The following is a 15,098-nucleotide window of genomic DNA, read 5'->3' as shown; positions in this document are numbered from 1 at the left end:
AGCCCTTCTAAATGCGGCGCACATTGGAAATCGTTGGATATTCCGACGATAATGCGGTCTGTGGACCCTTAGTAAATGAGCCCCAATGTGTGTTATGTTGTAATTAGAGATGAGCGAGTACTAAAATGCTCGGGTACTCGTTATTCGAGACAAACTTTTCCCGATGCTCGAGTGCTCGTCTCGAATAACGAACCCCATTGAAGTCAATGGGAGACTCGAGCATTTTTCAAGGGGACCAAGGGTCTGCACAGAGAAGCTTGGCCAATCACCTGGGAACCTCAGAAAAGGATGGAAACACCACGGAAATGGACAGGAAACAGCAGGGGCAGCATGCATGGATGCCTCTGAGGCTGCTTAATCGCACCATTATGCCAAAATAATGGGCAACAGCATGGCCATGACAGAGTGACCGAATGAGGCTAGATAGCATCTAAAACATCCAATAATTGACCCTGACACTATAGGGGACGGCATGCAGAAGCAGCGGCAGCAGTGGCAGGCTAGAGAGTGTCATGGCGACATACCCTAAATGGACTCAGGTTTCACCAAAGGAGGTGAAATGATTTCCTATGTGAACAAAAGGTTGACGGTATATTTAGTCGATAACACAGCATGGTGGCGACATAGTGACCAAGTTCCATAACGTATCTGGTGAAACACCCGAAAAATTAGCCTGACACAGCTCTTTTGATAAGGGGACGACATGTGGAGGCAGCCATGGAGACGACTTCCATGATTAAGAGCGACAGTATGGGGCATTCATATTGCGCTGCTATGATTGCAACTTCAGGTCTCCAGCATGTCGGCGACAGATGGGCCGAGTTACACTATGTATCTGGTGAAACACCTGAAAATTCTGCCTGACACAGCTCGTTTGATAAGGGGACCATGTATGGAGGCAGTGAACTAGTAGTAGATTAAAGGTGCTGCAGTTAAAACTATGTTAGTTGGATCTTGGGATGGAGCTGGCGCTCCGCTGCCAGGCGAGCTTTCGCCAATCCAAGCCCCTGTCTCTAGGCTACTCCCCAAACAGCACTTCTAACAACCTTTTGTATAAGATCAAGTGTAGTAGCGTTCTTATAAGTTTGGGATATGGCGGGTGAGGGGAATGTAAACAGATGCGCAAGAAGCGCTGAAATAATATCGGTAAATGATAAAAGTTTGCCAGTATATTTTGTGGATTACACAGCAGGGTGGCGACAAAGTTAACAAGTTTGATGTGGAATCCATGAAAACAACCCAAAATTCTGCCTGACACAGCTCGTTTGATAAGGGGACCATGTATGGAGGCAGTGAACTAGTAGTAGTTTAAAGGTGCTGCAGTTAAAACTATGTTAGTTGGATCTTGGGATGGAGCTGGCGCTCCGCTGCCAGCCGAGCTTTCGCCAAACCAAGCCCCTGTCTCTAGGCTACTCCCCAAACAGCACTTCTAAGAACCTTTTGTATAAGATCAAGTGTAGTAGCGTTCTTATAAGTTTGGGATATGGCTTGAGGAAACGCTGAACTATGAGATTTAACACATGGGCCAGGCATGGCACATGTGTCAGTCTGCCGAATTGCAGAGCCGCCACCAGGTTACGGCCGTTGTCACACACAACCATGCCTGGCTTCAGGTTCAGCGGTGCCAGCCACAGATCGGTCTGCGCCGTGATGCCCTGTAATAGCTCTTGGGCGGTGTGCCTTTTATCGCCTAGGCTCAGCAGTTTGAGCACCGCCTGCTGTCGCTTAGCGATGGCACTGCTGCTGTGCCTAGAGCTACCGACTGATGGCGCCATGCCCACGGATGGTAATTCGGAGGAGGAGGAGGTGGAGGAGGGGTGGGAGGAGGAGGAGGTATAGTAGGCCTTTGAGACCTGGACCGAGGTAGGCCCCGCAATCCTCGGCGTCGGCAGTATATGACCAGCCCCAGGGTCAGACTCGGTCCCAGCCTCCACCAAGTTAAGTGTAGTAGCGTTCTTATAAGTTTGGGATATGGCGGGTGAGGGGAATGTAAACAGATGCGCAAGAAGCGCTGAAATAATATCGGTAAATGATAAAAGTTTGCCAGTATATTTTGTGGATTACACAGCAGGGTGGCGACAAAGTTAACAAGTTTGATGTGGAATCCATGAAAACAACCCAAAATTCTGCCTGACACAGCTCGTTTGATAAGGGGACCATGTATGGAGGCAGCTATATGGACGACTTTTGGAGGCAGCTATGGCGATCACGTGGGGAGGTAGCAATGGAGACAACGTGTGGAGCCAGCTAAAAAGATGACATGTGGAGGCTGCTATGGAGACAATTTAATTTGGATAGTGCCTGTATGTGGCAGTCCAAAAAAGTTTTCAAACCAGAGGAGCAGGTAGGTGGTCCTCCAGAAAAATTAAATAGATTGAGTGCCTGTATGTGGCACTCCCAAAAATTGCTTAAAACAGAGGACCGGGTAGGTGGCCCTCCAGAAAAATTAAATACATAGAGTACTATAGCTAGAGCCAGTTGGCCCTGGCAAAAATAGCCAGTTTCCTATGCTTTAGTGTACAAAGAGGAGGAGAAGGAGGACAATGAGGAGGAGGAGTTCATACATTATTCAGGTTGAGCTTCTTTCACCTGGTGGAGAATGAAAATGCGGAGAAATCCAGGCTTTATTCATCTTGATAAGCGTCAGCCTGTCAGCGCTGTCAGTCGACAGGCGTGTACGCTTATCGGTGATGATGCCACCAGCTGCACTGAAAACCCGCTCAGACAACACGCTAGCGGCAGGGCAGGCAAGAACCTCCAAGGCGTACAGCGCCAGTTCGTGCCACATGTCCAGCTTTGAAACCCAGTAGTTGTAGGGAGCTGTGTGATCATTTAGGACGATGGTATGGTCAGCTACGTATTCCCTCACCATCTTTCTGTAAAGATCAGCCCTACTCTGCCGAGACTGGGGACAGGTGACAGTGTCTTGCTGGGGTGACATAAAACTGGCAAAGGCCTTGTAAAGCGTACCCCTGCCAGTGCTGGACAGGCTGCCTGCTTGCCTACTCTCCCTCGCTACTTGTCCCGCAGAAGTACGCACTCTGCCGCTAGCGCTGTCAGAAGGGAAATACTGTTTCAGCTTGTGCACCAGGGCCTGCTGGTATTCATGCATTCTCACACTCCTTTCCTCTCCAGGGATGAGAGTGGAAAGATTTTGCTTGTACCGTGGGTCCAGGAGAGTGAATACCCAGTAATCGGTGCTGGAATAAATTCTTTGAACGCGAGGGTCACGGGATAGGCAGCCTAGCATGAAATCTGCCATATGCGCCAGAGTACCAACGCGCAAGAATTCACTCCCCTCACTGGCCTGACTGTCCATTTCCTCCTCCTCCAACTCCTCTTCTTCTGCCCATACACGCTGAACAGTGAAGGACTGAACAATGGTCCCATCTTCTGTCTCGCCAACATTCTCCTCCACTTCCTCCTCATCCTCCTCCACCTCCTCCGATATGCGCTGAGAAACAGACCTAAGGGCCAACAGGCCAAGCAGCGGGATGGTGAGGCTGATGATGGCGGCATCACCACTGACCATCTGTGTTGACTCCTCAAAGTTACTCAGCACCTGACAGATATCAGACATCCACGTCCACTCCTCATTGTAGACTTGAGGAAGCTGACTGACCTGACTACCAGTTCTGGTGAAAGTTGACATCTGGCAGTCTACAATCGCTCTGCACTGCTGGTAAACGCTGGATAACATGGTTAATGTTGAATTCCACCTCGTGGGCACGTCGCACAACAGTCGGTGAGCGGGCAGTTGGAGGCGGCGCTGCGCTGCCCTGAGAGTGGCAGCATCTGTGCTGGACTTCCTGAAATGCGCACAGATGCGGCGCACCTTCGTGAGCAAATCAGACAGATTGGGGTATGTCTTGAGGAAACGCTGAACTATGAGATTTAACACATGGGCCAGGCATGGCACATGTGTCAGTCTGCCGAGTTGCAGAGCTGCCACCAGGTTACGGCCGTTGTCACACACAACCATGCCTGGCTTCAGGTTCAGCGGTGCAAGCCACAGATCAGTCTGCGCCGTGATGCCCTGTAATAACTCTTGGGCGGGGTGCCTTTTATCGCCTAGGCTCAGCAGTTTGAGCACCGCCTGCTGTCGCTTAGCGATGGCACTGCTGCTGTGCCTAGAGCTACCGACTGATGGCGCCATGCCCACGGATGGTAATTCAGAGGAGGAGGTGGAGGAGGGGTGGGAGGAGGAGGAGGCATAGTAGGCCTTTGAGACCTGGACCGAGGTAGGCCCCGCAATCCTCGGCGTCGGCAGTATATGACCAGCCCCAGGGTCAGACTCGGTCCCAGCCTCCACCAAGTTAACCCAATGTGCCGTCAGCAATATATAGTGGCCCTGCCCGGCAGCACTCGTCCACGTGTCCGTGTTCAGGTGGACCTTGTCAGAAATGCCGTTGGTCAGGGCACGGAGGATGTTCTCTGACACGTGCTTGTGCAGGGCTGGGACGGCACATCGGGAAAAGTAGTGGCGGCTGGGGACCGAATACCGAGGGGCGGCCGCCGCCATGAGGTTTCGAAAGGCCTCGGTCTCTACCAGCCTATAGGCCAGCATCTCCAGGCTAAGCAACTTGGAGATGTGGACGTTGAGGGCTTGGGCGTGTGGGTGGGTTGCGCTATACCTCCTTTTGCGCTCCAGCGTCTGGGGTATGGAGAGCTGAACGCTGGTGGATGCTGTGGAGGATCGTGGAGGCGAAGATGGGGTTTTCGCACGGGAGGTGTTTGGGCCGGGGTCCTGGGCAGGGGGCTGACTAACAGATGACACAGGGGAAGGAGCAGTGGTGTGCCCGGCCGGAGGTGAACGGGCTTGGTGCCATTGAGTGGGGTGTTTAGCATTCAGATGCCTGCGCATACTGGTGGTAGTTAAGCTAATAGTGGTGGAACCCCTGCTGATCCTGGTTTGGCAAAGGTTGCACACCACAGTCCGTCGGTCATCCGGTGTTTCTTTAAAGAACCTCCAGACTTCTGAAAATCTAGCCCTCGCCACGAGAGCTTGACTACGGGCAACATTTGGCGCTGATGCAACAGCTCTGGCCCTGCCTCTCTGTCTGGCCCCACCACTGCCTCTTCCAACCTGTTCTGCTATAGGACTCGCCTCCGTCTCAGAAGCACTGTGTTCACCCGGCCTATCAACCCAGCTTGGGACTGTCACCTCATCATCCTCCGATCCCTCAGTCTGCTCCCCCCTCGGACTTCCTGCCCTGACAACAACTTCACCACTGTCTGACAACCGTGTCTCCTCATCGTCCGACACCTCTTTACACACTTCTTCCACTACGTGAATAATGTCATCATCACCCACAGACTGCGACTGGTGGAAAACCTGGGCATCGGAAAATAGCTCAGCAGCAGCCGGACAAGTGGTTTGTGACTGTGGGAAGGGTCCAGAAAACAGTTCCTCAGAGTATGCCGGTTCAAATGCCAAATTTTGGTGGGAGGGTGCAGACTGGGGGGAAGGAGGCTGAGGTGGAGGAGCTGGAGGAGTGCCGATTTCGGTGACATGGGTGGACTGCGTGGAAGACTGACTGGTGGACAAATGGCTAGAAGCATTGTCCGCAATCCACGACATCACCTCTTCGCACTATTCTGGCCTCAACAGTGCTCTACCACGAGTCCCAGTAACTTGAGACATAATGAACCTAGGGAGTGTACCTCTGCGGCGTTCCCCTGCTCCCCCATCAGCAGGTGGTGTCTCACCCCGCCCAGGACCACGGCCTCTGACCCCTGCATTAGTTGGACGCCCACGTCCACGCCCTCGTCCTCTACCCCTAGCCCTCGGGTTAAACATTTTGAAAATGAAAGTTATAACTTTAATTTTTTTTTTACTTTTTTTTTGTGTTCTTTTTTGTTTTTTTTTTGTGTATTTTAGTTTTTAAAACCAAACGATGCTATCCTATTGCTATGGCTATTTTCTAGCCAAGTATGAAAGCACACTGCTATGCCAGATGAGATGACGCTGAGTTATGAAAAAATAAACGTAAAATAAAAAGTAAATGGCAGACTGTGCCTAATTGAAATCAAACCCCTAATAATTTGTCCCACTTCGGTCTTTGCGATGGATATGTGCGTCACTAAGCGCTAAACACAACGGTCGCAAGTCTCCCTCCAAATTCCTCACAATATGGTAGTAGATGCACTACAGCAAGGCCAGCCACCAGCAGCTCAACCAGAAATAAAATATATAACGCTATTGTAGGCCTAAGTAAGCCGTTTGGATTCTCCTATGGCTATTTTCTAGCCAAGTAGGAAAGCACACTGATGAGATGACGCTGAGTTATGAAAAAATAAACGTAAAATAAAAAGAAACTGGCAGACTGTGCCTAATTGAAATCAAACCCCTAATAAATTTTCCCACTTTGGTGTTTGAGGTGGATATGTGCGTCACTAAGAGCTAAACACAACGGTAGCAAGTCCCCCTGCAAATTCCTCACAATATGGTACTAGCTGCAAATAAAAAAAAAAAAAGTATAACGTTATTGTAGCCCTAAGAAGGGCTGTTGGGTTCTTGTAGAATCACTCCTGCCTAACACTATTCTAATAGAACAGCCTAACGCTTTCCCTGACCAGCAGCAGCTCTCTCCCTAGCGGCATCCAGACAGAGAATGATCCGAGCAGCGCGGGCAGCGGCTAGTCTATCCCAGGGTCACCTGATCTGGCCAGCCAACCACTGCTATCGACGTGTAAGGGTACCACGTCATGCTGGGTGGAGTGCAGAGTCTCCTGGCTTGTGATTGGCTCTGTTTCTGGCCACCAAAAATCAAAACGGCGGGAGCTGCCATTTTCTCGAGCGGGCGAAGTATTCGTCTCATCTCTATTTATTACCTATTTTTAAAATGTTGTGGTGTTTCAGGTCTGATTTATTCTGCATTTACTAATTTCCTTTTAACCCCTTGTGTAATGGGGGTAACATGCAGCAATCTCTCTTTCCATACTTACACTTAGTAAACACATTCGCACTTTTATCCCCCATCCTAATAAATTGGCTGCATTTCCACTCCAATAGAATCATTAGCCCCAAATCGCATAGAGAAGGGGCTGGGGACTGTAAGGGATTTCTGGTGATGGTGCAGAAGGCGGCTTAAAAGGCGATTGGCCCCTTCTTTAGGCGGTCCCAAAAAGGGGCTGGATTGGGCGGGCTTATTGGGGCCCACCCTGTGGTTTATAAGCATTGAGGGCACGTGGCGGGGCCTCTTTCCTTCTGCCCTCAGGACCGAGCGGTGTGAAGTCGCCCACCCACCCTTGCCCTCAGGTTAATGTTCGTTTACAGGTGGTTTTCCGGTTTCTGGCTGTTCTCTGTCTTCCTTTCAGATGTCACAGCATTGGCGGATTTTCACATGCCCGAAGGCGAGATGAAGGGGCCCACATGACGTCTGACGCCATTCGGGTGAAAGGTTTTTGCTCAAGAAGAAGCGAAGGGCCCGGATGGGCATGAATTTTGTTCCAACTATTTTGCATTTTTTCTATTGGTTATTTAATTAATTGTTTCTCTAAAAATAAATGCTGTGGCCCCCCCACATACCCACAAGAAGAAACACGGTGTGGTGTCCATTCATGGCAGGTTTAATTTTGGAGGATTTAAAATTTCCGGGTCAAGAGCCTGAATATTTTAGGCTAAGTTTACAAGTCCCTGCAGTCCTGAAGAGAACTGGATGTATAAGAGGACAGCAGGGAAGAGATGACAAAAAGAAATCCTCCTAATGAAGAGACCGACCAGGACTGGAGGGTAATGTTCTTTAGTATATTTACGGCGTAACATATAATAATTCTTCTTTTAGGGAACATTACATTGTGTTATTGTAAGTAATTCTGATAGAAATCAGCCGCTGCGATACCCAGGATACCCAGGATACTCAGGATTAGATCTTTTTGCTATAAATCTCTTCTCATCAGCTTCTTTGTTCTCCTCTCTTTTCCTGTAGGAGAAGATAAAGGATCTTAATTGAAACAAATAACAGTACAGGAGCACAGGAGAGGCAGAGGACAGGAGCAGAGGAGAGGAGAGGAAGAATACAGGAGCAGAGGAGAGGCAGAGTACAGGAGCAGAGGAGAGGAGAGGCAGAGTACAGGAGGAGAGGAGAAGAAGAATACAGGAGCAGAGGAGAGGCAGAGTACAGTAGCAGAGGAGAGGGGAGGCAGAGTACAACAGCAGATGAGAGGAGAGGCAGAATACAGGAGCAGAGTAGAGGCAGAGTACAGTAGCAGAGGAGAGGGGAGGCAGAGAACAGCAGCAGAGGAGAGGAGAGGCAGAATACAGGAGCAGAGGAGAGGCAGAGTACAGGAGCAGAGGAGAGGCAGAGTATAAGAGCAGAGGAGAGGCAGACTACAGGAGCGGATGAGAGGCAGAAGAAAAGAGCAGAGGAGAGGCAGAGAACAGGATCAGAGGAGAGACAGAGTAAGTAGTAAAGGAGAGGCAAAGAACTGGAGCAGAGTAGAGTCAGAATACAGGAGCAGAGGAGAGGCAGAATACAGAAGAAGAGGAGAGGCAAAGTACCGTAGTAGAGGAGAGGCAGAATACAGGAGTAGAGGAGAGACAGAGTACAGTAGGAAAGGCAGAATACAGGAGCAGAGGAGAAGCAGAGTATGGAGGCCGAGGAGAGGCAGAAAACAGGAGCAGAGGAGAGAATGAATACAGGAGCAAAGGAGAGGCACTGTACAGGAGCAGAGGAGAGGCACAGTACAGGAGCAGAGGAGAGGCAGAGTACAGGAGCAGAGGAGAGGCAGAATACAGGAGAAGAGGAGAGGCAGAGTACAGGAGCGGATGAGAAGCAGAATACAGGAGCAGAGGAGAGGCAGAGTACAAGAACAGAGGAGAGGCAGAATACAGGAGCAGAGGAGAGGCTGAGTACAGGAGCAGAGTAGAGACATAGTACAGGAGTAGAAGAGAGGCAGAATACAGTAGCAGAGGAGAGGCAGAATACAGGAGCAGAGGAGTGGCAGAGTACAAGAGGAGAGGCAGAATGCAGGAGCAGAAGAGAGGCAGAATACAGAAGCAAAGGAGAGGCACAGTACAGGAGAAGAGGAGAGGCACATTACAGGAGCAGAGGAGAGGCAAAAAACAGGAGCAAAGGAGAGGCAAAATACAGGAGCAGAGGAGAGATAGAGTAAAGGAGCAGAGGAGAGTCAGAGTAAGTGGTAGAGGAGAGGCAGAGAACTGGAGGAGAGGAGAGGCAGAAAGCAGAAGCAGAGGAAAGGCAGAATACAGGAGAAGAGGAGAGGCAAACTACAGTAGTAGAGGAGAGGCAAAATATAGGAGCAGAGGAGAGGCAGAATACAGGAGCAAAGAAGAGGCAGAGTAGAAGAGCAGAGGAGAAGCAGAATAACAGAGAGGAGGAGAGGCAGAATAGAGGAGCAGAGGAAAGGCAGAGTTCAGGAGCAGAGGAGAGGCACAGTACAGAAGCAGAAGTGAGAAAGAATACAGGAGCAGAGGAAAGGCACAGTACAGGAGCAGAGGCGAGGCAGAATACATGAGCAGAGGAAAGGATGAGTACAGGAGCAGAGGAGAGGAGAGGCAGAGTAAGTGGTATAGGCGAGGCAGAGAATACAGGAGCAGAGGAGAGGCAGAGTACAGTAGCGGATGAGAAGCAGAATACAGGAGCAGAGGAGAAGCAGAATACAGGAGAAGAGGAGAGGCAGAGTACAGGAGCGGAGGAGAGGTAGAATACAGCAGCAGAGGAGAGGCAGAGTACAGGAGCAGAGGAGAGGCAGAGTACAGGAGGAGAGGAGAGGCAGAATACAGTAGCAGAGGAGAGGCAGAGTACAGGAGCAGAGGAGAGGCAGAATACAGTAGCAGAGGAGAGGCAGAGTACAGGAGAAAAAGAGAGGCACAGTACAGGAGAAGAGGAGAGGCACAGTACAGGAGCAGAGGAGAGGCAAAATACAGGAGCAGAGGAGAGGCAAAATACAGGAGCAGAGGAGAGGCACAGTACAGGAGCAAAGGCGAGGCAAAATACAGGAGCAGAGGAGAGGCAGAATACATGAGCAAAGGAGAGGAAGAGTAAAGGAGCAAAGGAGAGGCTGAGTAAGTGGTAGAGGAGAGGCAGAGAACTGGAGGAGAGGAGAGGCAGAAAGCAGAAGCAGAGGAAAGGCAGAATACAGGAGAAGAGGAAAGGCAAAGTACAGTAGTAGAGGAAAGGCAGAATACAGGAGAAGAGGAGAGGCAAACTACAGTAGTAGAGGAGAGGCAGAATACAGGAGCAAAGAAGAGACAGAGTACAAGAGCAGAGGAGAAGCAGAATAACAGAGAGGAGGAGAGGCAGAATAGAGGAGCAGAGGAAAGGCAGAGTTCTGGAGCAGAGGAGAGGCAGAGTACAGGAGCAGAGGAGAGGCAGAGTACAGGAGCAGAAGAGAGGAAGAATACAGGAGATGAGGAGAGGAACAGTACAGGAGCAGAGGAGGGGCAAAATACAGGAGAAGAGGAAAGGCACAGTACAGAAGCAGAGGCGAGGCAGAATACAGGAGCAGAAGAGAGGCAGAATACATGAGCAGAGGAGAGGCAGAGTAAAGGAGAAGAGGAGAGGCAGAGTACAGGAGCAGAGGAGAGGCAAAATACAGGAGCAAAGGAGAGGCAAAATACAGGAGCAGAGGAGAGGCACAGTACTGGAGCAGAGGCGAGGCAGAATACAGGAGCAGAGGCAAGGCAGAATACAGTAGCAGACGAGAGGCAGAATACATGAGCAGAGGCGAGGCAGAGTAAAGGAGTAGAGGAGAGGTGGAGAACTGGAGCAGAAGAGAGACAGAAAGCAGGAACAGAGGAAAGGCAGAATACAGGAGAAGAGGAGAGGCAAAGTACAGTAGTAGAGGAGAGGCAGAATACAGGAGCAAAGGAGAGACAGAGTACAAGAGAAGAGGAGAAGCAGAATAACAGAGAGGAGGAGAGGCAGAGGAAAGGCAGAGTACAGGAGCAGAGGAGAGGCAGAGTAAGTGGTAGAGGAGAGGCAGAGAACTGGAGCAGAGGAGAGGCAGAGTACAGGAGCAGAGGAGAGGCAGAGTAAGTGGTAGAGGAGAGGCAGAGAACTGGAGCAGAGGAGAGGCAGAATACAGGAGGAGAGGAGAGGCAGAATACAGGAGCAGAGGAGAGGCAGAATACAGGAGCAGAGAAGAGGCAGAATACAGGAGAAGATGATAGGCAAAGTACAGTAGTAGAGGAGAGGCAGAATACAGGAGCAGAGGAGAGACAGAGTACAGTAGTAGAGGCAGAATATAGGAGCAGAGGAGAGCAGAATACAGGAGCAGAGGATAGGCAGAATACAGAAGCAGAGGAGAGGCAGAATACAGGAGCAGAGGAGAGGCAGAGTACAGGAGCAGAGGAGAGGCAGAATAACGGAGATGAGGAGAAGCAGAATACAGGAGCAGAGGAGAGGCAGAATACAGGAGCAGAAGAGAGGCAGAGTACAGGAGCAGAGGAGAGACAGAATGGAGGAGCAGAGGAGAGGCAGAGTACAGGAGCAAAGGAGAGGCAGAATACAGGAGCAGACGGGAGGTATAATACAGTAGCAGAGGAGAGGCAGAGTACAGGAGTAGAGGAGAGGTAGAGTGGAGTAGCACAGGAAAGACTGAGTACAGGAGCATGGGAGTTACAGGAGAGGAGGAAGGGAAAGGCAGAATACAGGAGGAGAGGAGACGCAGAATACAGGAGCACATGAGAAGCAGAGTACAGGAGCAGAGGAGAGGCAGAATAAATGAGCAGAGGAACTACAGGAGAGGAGGAGAGGCAGAATATAGGAGTAGTGGAGAGGAAGAATAAAGGAGCAGAGGAGAGGCAGAGTACATGCGCAGAGGAGAGGCAGAATGGAAGAGCAGAGTAGAGGCAGAGTACAGGAGAATAGAAGAGGCAGAATACAGTAGCAGAGGAAAGGCAGAGTAAAAGAGCAGGGGAGAGGCATAATACAAAAGCAAACAAAGCTACAGGAGAGGAGGAGAGGCAGAATACAGTAGCAGAGGAGAGAGAGAGTGCAGGAGCAGCGGAGAGGCAGGATAGAGGAGAAGAAGAGAGACAGAGTACAGGAGCAGAGGAGAGGTAGAGTACAGGAGATGAAAAGAGGCAGAATTTAGGAGAAGAGAAAAGGTAGAATACAGGAGCAGAGGATTGAAAGAGTACAGGAGAAGAGGAGAGACAGAGTACAGGAACAGAGGGGAAAGCAGAATACAGGAGTAGAGGAGAGGTAGAGTACAGGAGCAGAGGAAATGCATAATACAGGAGCAGAGAAGAGGCAGAATACAGGATCAGGGGAGACGCAGAGTACAGGAGAAGAGGAAAAGCAGAGTACAGGAGCAGAAGAGTTGCAGAGTACAGGAGCAGAGGAGAGGCAGAATACAGGATCAGGGGAGAGGCAGAGTACAGGAGTAGAGGAAACGCAGAGTACAGGAGCAGAGGAGAGGCAGATTACAGGAGCAGAAGAGTTGCAGAGTACAGGAGCAGAGTAGAGACAGAGTACAGGAAAAAATGAGAGGCAGAGTACAGGAGCAAAGGAGAGACAGAATACAGGAGCAAGGGAGAGGCAGAGTACAGGAGCAGAGGAGAGGCATAATACAGGAGAAGAGGAGAGGCAGAATACAGGAGCAAGGGAGAGGCCGAGTACAGGAGCTGAGGAGAGGCAGAATACAGGAGAAGAGGAGAGGCAGAATACAGGAGCAGAGGAGAAGCAGAGCACAGGAGGAGAGGCAGAGTAAAGGAGCAGAGCAGAGGCACGGTACAGCAGCAGAGGAGAGGCAGAGTACAGGAGCAGATGAGAGACACAGTACAGGAGCAAATGAGAGACAGAATACAGGAGCAGAGGAGAGGCAGAGGACAGGAGCTGAGGAGAGGCAGAATACAGGAGAAGAGGAGAGGCAGAGTACAGGAGCAGAGTAGAGGCAGAATAGAGGAGCAGAGGAGATGCAGAGTACATTGGCAGAGGAGAGGCAGAATACAGGAGCAGAGGAGTAGCAGAGTACAGGAGGAGAGGCAAAATACAGGAGAAAAGGAGAGGCATAGCACAGGAGCAGAGGAGAGGCATAGTACGGGGCACAGGAGAGGCAGAGTACAGGAAAAGAGCGTAGGCAAAATACAGTAGAGGAAAAGAGGCAGAGTACAGGATCAAATAAAAGGCAGAATACAAGAGCAGAGGAGAGGCAGAGTACAGAAGCAGAGGGGAGGCAGAGAACGGGAGCGGAACGGAGACAGAATACTGTAGCAGAGGATAGGCAGAATACATGAGTAGAGGAGAGGCAGAGTACAGGAGCAGAGCAGAGGCAGAGTACAGAAGCAGAGGAGAGGCTAAGTGCAGGAGCAGAGGAGAGGCAGAGTACAGGAACAGAGGAGAGGCTGAGTACAGGAGCAGAGGAGAGGCTGAATCCAGGAACAGAGGAGAGGAAGAGTACAAGAGCAGATGAGCGGCAGCGTACAGGAGCAGAGGAAAGGCAGAATAAAGGAGCATAGGAGAGGCAGAGAACAGGAGCAAAGGAGAGGCACAGTACAGGAGCAGAGGAGAGGCAGAGTACAGGAGCAGAGGAGAGGCAGAGTTCAGGAGCAGAGGAGAGGCTGAGTACAGGAGCAGAGGAGAGGCAGAGTACAGGAGCAGAGGAGAGGCAGAATACAGGAGCAAAAGAGAGGCACAGTACAGGAGCAGAGGAGTGACAGATTACAGATACAGAGAAGAGGCAGAATACAGGAGCAGAGGAGAGGTAGACAGGAGCAGAAGAGAGGCAGAGTATAGGAGAAGAGGAGAGGTATAGTACAGGAGGAGAGGAGAGGCAGAGTACAGGAGCAGAGGAGAGGCAGAGTACAGGAGCAGAGGAGAGGCAGAGTATAGGAGCAGAGGAGAGGCAGAGTACAGGAGGAGAGGAGAGGCAGAGTACAGGAGCAGAGGAGAGGCAGATTTCAGGAGCAGAGGAGAGGCAGAGTGCAGGAGCAGAGAAGAGGCAAAATACAGGAGTAGAGGAGAGGCATAATACAAGAGCAGAGAAGAGGCAGATTATAGGAGCAAAGGAAAAGCAGAGTACAGGAGTAGAGGAGAAGTATATATAGGAGCAGAGGAGAGGCAGAAAACAGGAGCAGAGGAGAGGCAAAGTACAAGAGCAGAGGAGAGGCAGAGTAAAAGGACAGAGTAGTGGTTGAAAACAAAATCAGAGGAGAGGCAGAATACTGGAGCAGAGGAGATGCAGAGTACAGGAGCAGAGGAGTGGCCAAAACATAAGCAGAGAAGAGGCAGAAGACAGGAGCAGGGGAGAGGCCGAATAAAGGAGCAGAGCAGAGGCAGAGTACAGGAGCAGAGGAGAAGTAAAATAAAGGATCAGAGGAGAGAAAATATACAGGAGCAGAGGAGTGGCAGAATACAGGAGCAGAGGAGAGGCAGAGTACAGGAGCAGAGGAGAGGCAGAATAAAGAAGCAGAAAAGAGGCAGCAAAGAGGAGCAGAGGAGAGGCAGAGTACAGGAGCAGAGGAGAGGCAGAATAATGGAGCAGAAAAGAGGCAGCAAACAGGTGTAGAGGAGAGGCAGTATAGAGGAGCAGAGGAGAGGCAGAAAACAGGAGCAGAGGAGAGGCAGAATACAGGAGGAGAGGAGAGGCAAATCAAGGAGCAGAGGAGAGGCAGAATAACGGAGCAGCGAAGAGGGAGAATACAGGAGCAGAGGAGATACAGAATACAGGAGCAGGGGATAGGCAGAATACAGGAGCAGAGGAGAGCCAGAATACAGGAGCAGAGGAGAGGCAGAATGCAGGAGGAGAGGAGAGGAAGAATACAGGAGCAAAGGAGATGAATAATACAGGAGCAGAGGAGAGGAAGAATTCGAGAGCATAGGAAAGGCGGAGTACAGGGTCAGAGGAGATGCAGAATACAGGAGGAGAGGAAGAGTAAAGGAGCAGAGGAGATACATAGTACAGGAGCAGAGGAGCGGCAGAATACAGGAGAAGAGGAGAGGCAGAATACAGCAGCAGAGGAGAGGCAGAATAAAGGAGCAGAAAAGAGGCAGCAAACAGGAGCAGAGGAGAGGCAGAATACAGGAGCAGAGCAGAGGCAGAATACAGGAGCAGAGGAGAGGCAGAATACAGGAGGAGAGGAAAGGCAAATCAAGGAGCAGAGAAGAGGCAGAAAACAGGAGCAGAGG

The 15,098-nt window shown here is 50.7% G+C and overlaps 1 protein-coding gene across 1 annotated transcript in view; it reads right to left on the bottom strand.

Moving 5' to 3' along the window:
* Window positions 1-7,551: 7,551 nt before the first annotated feature.
* LOC140126029 (uncharacterized) overlaps window positions 7,552-15,098 on the bottom strand; it is a 259,268-nt gene continuing 251,721 nt past the window's right edge. Inside the window, exon 18 of the mRNA XM_072145084.1 lies at window positions 7,552-7,925. Within this exon, the coding sequence (XP_072001185.1) occupies window positions 7,829-7,925 (97 nt within the window). The 3' untranslated portion in view covers window positions 7,552-7,828. The remainder of the gene's footprint in view (window positions 7,926-15,098) is intronic.

The sequence above is a fragment of the Engystomops pustulosus genome, chromosome 4 (assembly GCF_040894005.1).
Source record: "Engystomops pustulosus chromosome 4, aEngPut4.maternal, whole genome shotgun sequence".
NCBI lineage: Eukaryota > Metazoa > Chordata > Amphibia > Anura > Leptodactylidae > Engystomops > Engystomops pustulosus.
Note: the sequence above shows the minus strand (reverse complement) of the source record. Positions and strands in the feature narration are given on the sequence as shown.